Below are 12,548 nucleotides of genomic sequence, written 5' to 3' on the forward strand. Positions count from 1 at the left end.
TGGATCTGGTTACTTCACAGCTGTGAGAATGCTGGTGTTTAATACCAATCGATGGCTGACAGATCAGGTTGAGCGGAGGTTCTGCAATCTCCCCATCCCTGTGTTTTCTAGGCCAGAGAGCAGCCATATTCTCTACCTCCTACTGTGGCCATTCTCTTCTTCTCTCGAAACTATTGATTCCTTGCCCAGCGTCACAGCATGTTCCCAGTGCCGAAAATTCACCCCACTCCCCAGCTGAATGTCGATTAGTTTGTCAATAGGGCAAAGGAATTGCAAAAGAATTGCTGCAGAAATCATTTGATCCATTTTTACCCAAATTATTGTGTGCATTCATCAAACACAGCCATTCAACCCTGTTACCAAGGTTATTGTAAGAAACCCTGTTACCCATTTAAAAAAAAAAAATATATATATATATATATATATATATATATATATATATATATATATATATATATATATATATATATATATATATATATATATATATATATATATGTATATATGTATGTATGTATGTAATATATTTATCATTAGTAACAGGGATGAAGAAAAAGTAAGTAAATAAATTCAGAAAATGTCTTGTATTTAGACAAATGTCTTTTCTTGTATTTTGACAACTTTTGATATCAGGGATGAAAAATACACGCTGAGAAAAAATTTGTCAGATTTGTACCTTTATGGGTACAACAGCTTGTCACTGGGGCAGTACCCTTAAAATAACATCTTTGTACCTTTTTTTACTCCTAAAAGGTGCATATTAGTACCTTACATTACAAAGATGTATTTTTAAGGGTACTGCCCCAGTGACAAGCTGTTGTACCCATAAAGGTAAAAATTTGACACCCTTTTTCTCAGTGTGTAGTAAATCAAAATCAAATATTGATAACAGGGATGAAAAATTGTCAATAAATATATTCAGACATGTCTTTTGTAATCATAAAAGTTTTGGTAACAGGGATGAAAAACAGTTTATTAATATATTCAGTAATGCCTTTTGTTTTTAGACAACTTTGGTAACACGGATGAAAAAATTTCAATAAATATATTCAGACATGTTTTTTGTATTCTGATAGCGTTTGTTAACAGGGATGAAAAATTGTTTATAAATATATTCAGACATGCCTTTGGTATTCAGACAAATATTTGGTAGCAGGAATGAAAAACTGTCAATAAATTAATTCGGACTTGTCTTTTGTATTCAGACAACTATAGATAACAGGGATGAAACATAGTAAATAATAAATATATTCAGTCATGCCTTTTGTACTCAGACAACTTTTTGGCAACAGGGATGAAAAATTGTCAATAAATAAATTCAGACATGTCTTTTATTATCCTAAAACTTTGGTACCAGGGATGAAATATTGTCAATAAATGAATTCGGACATGTCTTTTGTATTCTGATAGCGTTTGATAACAGGGATGACAAATATTAAATAATAAATATATTTAGAGTTGCCTTTTGTATTCAGACAACTATAGATAACAGGGATGAAAAATAGTTTATAAATATATTCAGACATGTCTTTTATCATACAACTTTTTGGTAACAGGGATGAAATATTGTCAATAAATGAATTTGGACATGCCTTTTGTATTCTGATAGCTTTTGATAACAGGGATGACAAATATTAAATAATAAATATATTTAGAGTTGCCTTTTGTATTCAGACAACTTTTGGTAACGGGGATGAAACAGTAAAGAAATAAATTCAGAAATGTCTTTTTGTATAAATAAATAAATCTAATACAATAGTTACTTTGGCCTTCTGAGGTGAACTAACAATATTTTCTGAAGATAAAGCTCCTCCTATCCTGAAGAGAGTCCCTTTTATCCAAAGCAACATGCAGTGAAATGATTACATGGACAGAGGTGTACAGTAACGAAGTACATTTACTTAAGTACACTTTTTGAGTATCTGTACTTTACTGAAGTATTATTTTTTAGGGAAACTTTTACTTTAACTTCTCTACATCTGAAAGACAAATATCGTACTTTTTACTCCACTACATTTCTATCAAAGTCAATAGTCGTTTCTGTAGCAGCTTTGCAAGTCAGTGGATGATTTTTTTCTTCTTCTTTAAAAGTGTTTTTTTTTTTTTTTTTGGCAAAATGTAAATGTCTGGGAGAAAGAGAAGCATAGACATATGGATGAATCTGAAAAAGCATGATGAACGAGCTCAGTTCAGTCTTTTTTGTTGTGCCTCTCAGATGCCAGAGTTCAAGTACTGAACTGAATAGAGCTTTCTTTTGTGTTTTTTTCGCACTTAAACAGACCAATACACACAAAATGTCACAATTTTCATTTTGGAAAGTATTCACGTAAACAAAGTTGATTATGTCTCAAGTGAACGTAAACAGTTGGGGGAATATCAGATGTGTATCAGTGTGTAGGATTTGTGCATTCTGCCTTAAAGTGACAGCAGCTTTGTAAAAAGCTTTGTAACTTTTAAGTATTTAAATTAGTTCAAGGTGGTCGTATGCTAGCATGTTGAACCATGATGGCATAGCGTGCATTTATACAACAATGCAACAATAATGAAATAATGCATTGACATAAAAAAGGAAATTTACTTTTGATACTTAAGTACTTTTAAAAGCAAGTACTTCTGTACTTTTACTTAAGTAAAAATTGTTTTTAACAACTTTCACTTGTAACAGAGTAATATTTGACAAGTGGTACTTTTACTTTTACTCGAGTAATGGAGTTGTGTACTTTGTCCACCTCTGTACCTGGACAATGGTGACCTGTTTGTTTTCCCCTGGTTCAAACCAGAGACCTTCTGATCACCAAGCCTGACCTTTAACCGCCACAATTTTGAGGCTGCCTTTTCTCGTAGCAATGCTCCCTTTGCAAGATAGATTCCATTTTGTTGCATGTGAGAAGGGAAATTTATACTGTGGTTATTGAATTAGTGTTGGGCTGAGTATACATTTAACTTTGTGAAAGGAGAGTATTGACAGCGGCTGTTTTTCTTCTCCGCGCAGCACGGGCCGCTTTGAGTTGCTCGGCGGGGGCAGTTTGCGGATCTTCAATCTCACCGAGGAAGACGCCGGTGTGTACAACTGCCTGGCAGACAACGCCAATGGATCCATCGAGGCCCAGACTGAGCTCACGCTGAAAGGTAAGCGTAAACCCCGCTCCTAAACGACTAGTCAAGTGATCGTAATGTCACACTGTAAAAGCTCTTTCCTCTAGTGATGTTCAGAGGAAGTGTTGCATTTTCTTCTCTAATTCGATTGCACGGTCTGATCACACTTCAGACATGTTTCCAGAATCCGATATAGGATTCCCTGTAATTGCTCAGGCTATAGCGTTTGGGTGGGACTTATGCTAAAGTGCATGAGATTTGATTGTGTGATGATGAAAGGGACGTGAGACTGTTCAGACAGGTGTGAAATTACAAAGAATAGAAGAGAATCTGGACTGGAGATTTCATGCAGATGTGTGGTGTGTAATGAGCTTTAGCCATCTGTCTGTCTGCTGAGAATTGATCCTGCACTGTGGCGAGATGAAAGATGAAAGATGAAAGATACTGGGGGGGAACCAGCCCTTACTTTGCCTTGTGGGCGGGAGAGGTATTGTGTTGGAGTGATAGTACAGTAAATCCAACAGCTCACAGAAGAGGTGCGATGCCAAACTCAAACTGATCCAAGCGAGTGTCCAACACTCTCTCGGTTCTTCTTTTAACGTGGGCTGTTTGCTGATCATTGTGTGTTGTTGCGATGCAAATTGTTTTGAATAATATGACAAAAATAGGTAAGAAATTTGCTTCTGCTTCAGAATTTATGGCATATTTTTAATTACCCCAAAGAATAATTTCAATGGATCCCTTGTGAAAAAGTGTGCTTAATTCACCCTTCGCCTGGAGTTTGATTGACAGGCGATCTGACCAATCATAATCCGCCGAATCCGCCATTTTTGTCCGACAAAGCAGTCAAGAGAGTTTGTAGATTAACGTCGGTGGACTTGAAAAACGGTGTGTACTGACGTCTTCCCGTGGTTGAAACAACATTCCTTCTGAAGTTCATTCATGTTTATTTGATTATTAACTAAAGGAAGAGATGATCGGTTCACGAGCAGCTTTAACTGAGAGCTGTCACCACACATTAAAGAGCCACAAAACGCTATTTATTGTTTACATTTCTTTAAAAAATTACATTTTAGAGATGAGACTTTGTTTCATATTGAAAGTAACTTGCTCTGTCCTGTTTGTCAGCACGTTGTCAGTGTCCTCTTTGCTCTGCGATGTGTTTTTCACTGCGTGAGAACGTGTGTGTGTGTGTGTGTGTGTGTGTGTGTGTGTGTGTGTGTGTGTGTGTGTGTGTGTGTGTGTGTGTGTGTGTGTGTGTGTGTGTGTGTGTGTGTGTGTGTGTGTGTGGTGTGAGAGCGCAGCTTGTCGGACATAGCAACAGTAACTAAAGGGGGCGGGTCTTTGCGAACGGTCAAATTGTTTTGAATGTGCACGTTAAGAATGAGCATAAGTATATTTAAGAAACATGTACTTGCAGGTAATATTATATTAATTAAATAAAAGACCACTTAAAGAGAGTACACTTTCATGACTGTTTCTAAAGTACGCTTTGTAATTAAGCTCTATTTTAAAGTACATTTTAAGTCACTGGGTGGGTCAAATTAAGCCTTGAATTAAGTTTAGAGCTAATCAAGGATTTGCTGATTTAGATTTTTTGTATATATTCAGACAACTTTTGGTAACAGGGATGAAAAATAGTAAATAAATATTTTCGACATGCCTTTTTTTATTCAGACAACTCTTGATAACGGGTGTGAAAAATTATCAATAAATGCATTAATTGAGACAGGACTTTGTATTCTGATAGCGTTCGATAACAGGGATGAAACATAGTATACAAATACATTCAGAAATATCTTTTGTATGAATAAATAAATAGAGCTAATATAATGCTTACTTTGGCCTAACAATATTTCTTGAAGATAAAGCTAATTCTTAAGAGCTAAGGATTTGTTGATCTAGGTTTTATTTTAGTTTGAGCTGTTTTGCTCCACTTGGATTGAAACACAGTTTAACAAATCAAGGCGTAAAAATATAACCATCTACAAGTCATTTTCTTTGCCGTGATGGGTTTGTTATTGTGTTAATATTACATTTCTTTTTATCTCCTCACCTGTAAGGTTAAAGTTAATCCCAAACTGAGATTTAACTGAGAGTTTAAAGCAGTAGAACAAAAGGATTAAAGTTAATCTATCCTAAATGTAAATTAAAACCGGCATCAAAATGCTGGTTTGAATGGAAGTCTTTATAAAGTAAAGTTTCGGCCGAACGCCTTCCATATTCAATTTATGGAAGAAGTGTTGAAAGTGCCTCTGTAGATCAAAATACTTACACTACCAGTTATGGTCGTCAGACGTGGCATAAGCATTTTGAATTGCGAGAGGCACTTTCAACCCTTTTTCCATAGGAGGCGATCGGCCCGAACTTTACTTTATCAAGTTTTAAATATGGATATTTTCTTACACAAATGCATCGATTTGCTTCAGAAGGAGCAGTTATATGACGGACAGATGCATTTTTTTATGGACTTCAAAAACAACAACAATTACTGCCGTTATAAAGCTTGGATTAGCCAGGACTTTTTTAATGTAACTCCGATTTAATATTCGTCTGAAAGAAGAATGTCATATACACCTAAGGATGACTTGAGGGTGAGTAAATCATGGGCTAATTTTTCATTTTTGGGTGAACTAACGTTATCCCTTTCAGCATTAATTTCAACATATATGGTAAAAACAAATATTTCCAGCAATAGATAAAGGCTTAAAGCAGTTTGGAACTGTTTTTCTTCGTGGAAACTTTTGCGTTTACAATATTTTGTTTCTACTTCACTTGAGACAAGTAGACGTTTAATAAGCGGGATAATGTACATCCAGCCGGTTGTTATTGCGGAATAAACCCCTTCAGAGATCACTCTATTGGGGCTTATTCTGCGATAACAACCGGCTGGATGTACATTATCCCTTACTTACTATAGTATTAACTATAAATTAAGCATAATTACATGCAACTAACCCTCAACCAAACCCTAACTCTATGGTAAGTACATGTTGTTACTTAATATTACTTAGTACTTAAATGTATTATCACAGTGTAACAATTTTAGTTTAGCATAAATGTTTGTCAGTACATTCAACAAAACACTTTAACCATATTTTAAAGATAACATCATTTAAATGTACTTAAGTCCTAATCTTAAACACTCTTAAATTCAACTAATTTAATACATTTTCATTTAATTTCAAAGCAATTAATTATCAGAAAACACACTTTTAAAGTATCTTATTTATATAATAAGTATTTTGATGATAAAGTGTATGTTTTTCACAGGGAGAAGTACATAAGGACTGGACATAAAAGCAAAAATACAAAAGTATAGTAATATTTATGACTATATCCAGTCATGTCAAGCCAGTAAACTTTTGCTAAGTTGTTCATAATACGTGCAAAGTGACCAGAAAGGCATCATGTTCACTCACAGGAATACTGGAAACACACTGTTGCCCTGAACAGTAGCTTTTGCTGAATAATTCATTTTAAGTGCTTTAACACAAAAATATGAGATTCACATTTCGGCTTGTAAACCCTCTGGAATGCTGGTCCTTTTGCAAGTTATTGTAACTGTTTTTTTTAGCATGCCAGAATTATTTTCTGTGGTAATCAACATAATAATATTCATAGAGCAGGTTGCATTGAATCCAGAACATTATTGTGTTCCTGTTTCAAATGGGAAATAAAACGTTCATGTCTTGTTTGCTCAGATTTTAAATGTCAACCATAGTGAGCATGCGGAGGCGTGAGCGGGTCAGACTGATCTGGGAACCTCTGTGTTCTTGTTATTACTGTCGATGAAATGCCCAGAATCGTATTAAACTTTGATAGACTGTCTTTTCTTTGCTACACCAACCATAAGCGAGTAGCATGTAGGGTGCTGTTGTTTCTCAGCCTACTCAGAAATGCAGGGCAGATGAATAGAAACAGGAGTGTGTGTTGAGCTTTGACATTGTCTGGAATATAGCAGGAAACCTGAGACATTCTCATGAATGCAAGCGAGGCGGTGATAAGAGCTGTGTGGTCATTCGAGATGGTTTTATCCTCACTATAATCTCCATGTTGAATGTATAGGGAACGTTACCGGTCTGTGACCGTGAAACAAATGCTCTGGCTTTATCTTTGGCTTTTCTTCTGTCGTCTCAGCACCGTTTCCTCACGATTATTTCTTAATCAAATCACAATTAAACTTGTTTACTTTCATAATAGACGCTCCTTTTCTTATTGTGTATGAAGCACTATTATTCTAAAAGAATATATTCTTTAATCAACTTTGACTGACGTCACCTAGGATGTGTGAAAGTGGGAAATAATGTTAACCGATACCCAAAAAGTGTGGTTTTAGGCCACTTTAATAGGTGGTACCTTTCTAAAATCTTGACAATTGCTAATGCAGAAATTAATTCTGGTGAACGTTAATGCAACATGAGCAGTCGTGCACATTCAACTGCAAACAAGCGTTCAGATCCGACTCGGTTTTGAGTTTTCCCAATCCAGCATGTTCCTGATAATAAAATCATGTCTTGCTGTAGGAAGACATCAGCTTAAGGAAGTAAAATAGGTTGTGAGTTCTGTTTCGTGTTGACTTTAATAGGGTGGTTGTGTGGTTGTGCAGCTGATGCAACATTTTTACAGTCACTAGCCCTGTGTATGTGCTCCTGGGCTTGAGATAGATAGACTGAGTGATTGAAACATGAACCATCTGTCCCGTGTGGAGCTGGCTTGAGCAGGAACCCAGCAGTGTGTGACAAGTGTTTTTCAGCAGGTTGTGTGTGCAGGCCTCAGCACATACTAACAGCCATTCATCACCTTACCTCTGTCAGTTTGGCTCTGATGCTGCAACTTATGTTACATATGCTAGATCCAGATATTCTAGAACAGCCAATAATCTGCATTTTGGCTCAATTTACACTTTCTTTTTTCACTGTTGTATTATTCTAAACATACAACAAGAGGATGGGGACATATGGGCAATATATACACTCACCTAAAGGATTATTAGGAACACCTGTTCAATTTCTCATTAATGCAATTATCTAATCAACCAGAGTATTTCACAATCTGCTCAGTTACTGGGATTTTCACGCACAACCATTTCTAGGGTTTACGAAGAATGGTGTGAAAAGGGAAAAACATCCAGTATTCGGCAGTCCTGTGGGAGAAACTGCCTTGTTGATGCTAGAGCTCAGAGGAGAATGGGCCGACTGATTCAAGCTGATAGAAGAGCAACTTTGACTGAAATAACCACTCGTTACAAGGGTATGCAGCAAAGTATTTGTGAAGCCACAACACGCACAACCTTGAGGCGGATGGGCTACAACAGCAGAAGACCCCACCGGGTATCACTCATCTCCACTACAAATAGGAAAAAGAGGCTACAATTTGCACGAGCTCACCAAAATTGGACAGTTGAAGACTGGAAAAATGTTGCCTGGTCTGATGAGTCTCGATTTCTGTTGAGACATTCAGATGGTAGAGTCAGAATTTGGCGTAAACAGAATGAGAACATGGATCCATCATGCCTTGTTACCACTGTGCAGGCTGGTGGTGGTGGTGTAATGGTGTGGGGGATGTTTTCTTGGCCCACTTTTGGCCCCTTAGTGCCAATTAGGCATCGTTTAAATGCCACGGCCTACCTGAGCATTGTTTCTGACCATGTCCATCCCTTTATGACCACCATGTCCCCATCCTCTGATGGCTACTTCCAGCAGGATAATGCACCATGTCACAAAGCTCCAATAATTTCAAATTGGTTTCTTGAAAATGACAATGAGTTCACTGGACTAAAATGGCCCCCACAGTGACCAGATCTCAACCCAATAGAGCATCTTTGGGATATGGTGGAACGGGAGCTTCGTGCCCTTGATGTGCATCCCACAAATCTCCATCAACTGCAAGATGCTATCCTATCAATATGGGCCAACATTTCTAAAGAATGCTTTCAGCACCTTGTTGAATCAATGCCATGTAGAATTAAGGCAGTTCTGAAGGCGAAAGGGGGTCAAACACAGTATTAGTATGGTGTTCCTAATAATCCTTTAGGTGAGTGTATATATATGGATCGGACTTGTTTGTTCAGCACATCCCACAGATGCTCAATTGGATTGAGATCTGGGGAATTTGGAGGCCAAGTCAACACCTCAAACTCGTTGTTTTGCTCCTCAAACCATTCCTGAAGCATTTGTGCTTTGTGGCGGCGCATTATCTGCTGAAAGAGCCACAGCCACCAGGGAATACCGTTTGGGGTGTACATGGTCTCAACAATGCTTAGGTAGGTGGTGCATGTCAAAGTAACATCCACATGGATGGAAGGACCCAAGGTTTCCCAGCAGAACATTGCCCAAAGCATCACTGCCTCCGCCGCCACGCCTTCTTCCCATAGTGCACCTGGTACCATGTGTTCCCCAGGTAAGCCATATACGTGATTCCTCAAACCAGGCCACCTTTTTCCATTGCTCCGTGGTCCAGTTCTGACGCTCAAGTGCCACTGTTGGTGCTTTCGGTGGTGGACAGGGGTCAGCATGGGCACTGGTCACCGGCTGTGCCGCCACATACACAACAAACTGAGATGCTCTGTGTATTCTGACACCTTTCTATCAGAACCAGCATTAACTTCTTGAGCAGTTTGAGCTCCAGTAGCTCGTCTGTTTGATCGGACCACACGGGCCAGCCTTCACTCCCCACGTGCATCAATGAGCCTCGGCCACCCATGACCCTGTGGCCGGTTCTCCACTGTTCCTTCCTTGGAGCACTTTTGATAGAGACTGACCACTGCAGACCGGGAACAGCCCACAAGAGCTGCAGTTTTGGAGATGCTCTGACCCAGTCATCTAGCCATCACAATCTGGCCCTTGTCAAACTCTCTCAAATCCTTACGCTTGCCCATTTTTCCTGCTTCTAACACATCAACACTGAGGGCAAAATGTTCACTTGCTGCCTAATATATCCCACCCACTAACATGAGCCATGATGAAGAGATGATCAGTGTTCTGTGTATATTAATATACGATTTTTTTTTTAACTAGTCTGAGCGACAGATGTATTTCATCACTTTATTTATCGGAAAAATCACTTATTGCATTTTGTGCAATTTAAGAGTATGAATCATGCATATGATGTGTAATGTTTTGTGTAACGGGATGTGATGTAATGCATGTTGTGTGTAATGTGAAATGCTTATTAAATATACAGCATCTGAGGGTTGTGGTTGTGTGGTAGCGAATCGGGCTCAACACAGAGAAACAATCCAATTACATCCCAGCAGACGGGCCTGATTCATTCTGCTGCACATTACCGTGTTACTGAGATGATCTGTGTCATGTTTATCTTCTCCAAGATCAAATAACCTCATTTACTAATGGCAAGCCTTTGGAGCTTTTGCATTCTCGTCTGGCTATTAGGAGGTGCATCATATTTTAGCCGCATCCTGGTGTTTAGGGTTAGGAGTCAAAAGCTGCACATTCTTTCCCTAATCAAATCATGTAGTTTTCCGAAGTGATTAATGGCACTAAAAGACATTTGGAGTGTAATTTCTCCCAAGTAATAAGTGTTTTTTTTGCTTCTCTTCTCAGCTTCCCCACAGTTCCTGAAGAAACCTTCTCACGTATATGCTCATGAAGCCACGGACATCATCTTCGAGTGTGAGGTCACCGGCTACCCTGCTCCCACCATCAAATGGGTGAAGAACGGAGATGCCGTCATTCCCAGCGACTATTTCAAGATCATGGTAAGTTGCCAGCTTGCTCTACTTGAGTGAGGAAATGCTGTTGACCTATTGTCCTGATAATTTGTGATGCAGAATGCACTATAACATATAACATATCATCTAGTTGACGGCAATACTCTTGTTTGCCTCTTTATAGAAGGAGCAGAACTTGCAGGTGCTGGGACTGGTCAAGTCAGATGAAGGTTTCTATCAGTGTTTAGCTGAGAATGACGCTGGTAATGTGCAGTCGAGTGCTCAGCTCATCATATTGGATCAAGGTACGTCTAAGAATGGATATTTTTGAAACGTTTTCCCTTTGTAAACCCTGCTGGATAATCAGCTGAAACCAGCTTAAGGTGGTTTAAATTGTTTCTGGCTGCTCCAAGCTGGTCATTTATGATCAGTAGCTAGTCTAGATAGTTGAGATTGACATGGTAGACCTTCTTAATAAAGCTGGTCAGAGCTGTAAAACCCAGACCAAACCGGCTAGTATGTTCCTGAAAATCAGTTTGACCATCTTAAGTTGGTATCACCTGGTTATCACCTTGTTTTGAAAATGTTTGATTGTACATCTCATTACAAAAGTGTTCCTACCATCTCATTATAGTCCTAAGGGTGCTCCGATCAGGGTTCTTGGGGCCGATTACAGATCACTGGACGCAGTACTGGCCAATAACAATCATCAATATAATACTACATAATAAATAGAAGGCTTCAAATAGACCCACTGGGGTTATTTACATAGACTGTAAAAAAATATGGACGTAGTGTCCGTGAAGTCACCCATAGGGATCTGAAGAGCAGTTTTGAAGCGTAAAGTGGGCCGTTGCCTTCTTGGCAGCGCGTCACTCCCGGATAATAGAAAATGGGCAAAGAGGCGGGACGTGGGCGGAGCTGAGGTGACACGATGACTAACAGACAGCAGACAAATGGCAATCCACTTGTCACTCAAAGTGGCCACGCCCTTAATTATGCAGAACTTTAAGGCTTTATATAATGTAAACGAATGAGTTATAAAAAAATTCACCCCACTCAAAGTTGTCATGAAGGGCAAAATTAGCCGTATAGACCAAAACCATAATTTGTACCAGACTGTAAACATGTGTTCTTCTGCTGTAAAGCTGGGCATTTTAAAGGGATAGTTCATCCAAAAATTAAAATTCTGTCATCATTTACTCACCCTCAAGTTGTTCCAAACCTGTATGAGTTTCTTTGTTCTGCTGAACACAAAAGAAGATATTTTGAAAAATGTTTGTAACAAAGCAGATAGAGCAACCGTTGGCTACCATAGTAGGGAAAAAAATACTATGGTAGTCAATGGTTGCTCTATCTGCTTTGTTACAAACATTCTTCAAAATATCTTCTTTTGTGTTCAGCAGAACAAAGAAATTTGTACAGGTTTGGAACAACTTGAAGGTGAGTAAATGATGACAGAATTTTCATTTTTGGGTGAATTATCCCTTTAATGAAACAGATGGAATATTACTCTGCTGTCACTTTAAGACCGAATGCACAAATCCAATATTCTGTTACACATGTGACTTATTTCCCAGCTGTATATTTTCACTTAAGACACAACCCATGGCGTTTAAGTGAATACTCACCAAGTGGGGCATTTTGACAAATTTCTGTGTTTTTATCCGTTTATGCGTGAACCCGAAGCTCAAGATTCACTTTGCTCGTCCGTGTTACACTCCGTCTCGGGGCACACACACAGAAAGCCGCTTGGGGAACAGTATCTTAATGCATAATG

At 38.5% G+C, this 12,548-nt stretch overlaps 1 protein-coding gene across 14 annotated transcripts in view; it reads left to right on the plus strand.

The window, feature by feature from the left end:
- The window catches only part of neo1a (neogenin 1a), a 254,030-nt gene that overhangs the window by 167,106 nt on the left and 74,376 nt on the right, over positions 1-12,548 (plus strand). For all 14 annotated transcript variants that reach the window (XM_079806547.1, XM_079806548.1, XM_079806553.1 and 11 more), the window contains exons 5-7: positions 2,993-3,129; positions 10,662-10,816; positions 10,953-11,073. In XM_079806547.1, the coding sequence (XP_079662673.1) occupies positions 2,993-3,129; positions 10,662-10,816; positions 10,953-11,073 (413 nt within the window). The remainder of the gene's footprint in view (positions 1-2,992; positions 3,130-10,661; positions 10,817-10,952; positions 11,074-12,548) is intronic.

The sequence above is a fragment of the Gobio gobio genome (genome assembly GCF_949357685.1).
Source record: "Gobio gobio genome assembly, chromosome: 2".
Taxonomy (NCBI): Eukaryota; Metazoa; Chordata; class Actinopteri; order Cypriniformes; family Gobionidae; genus Gobio; species Gobio gobio.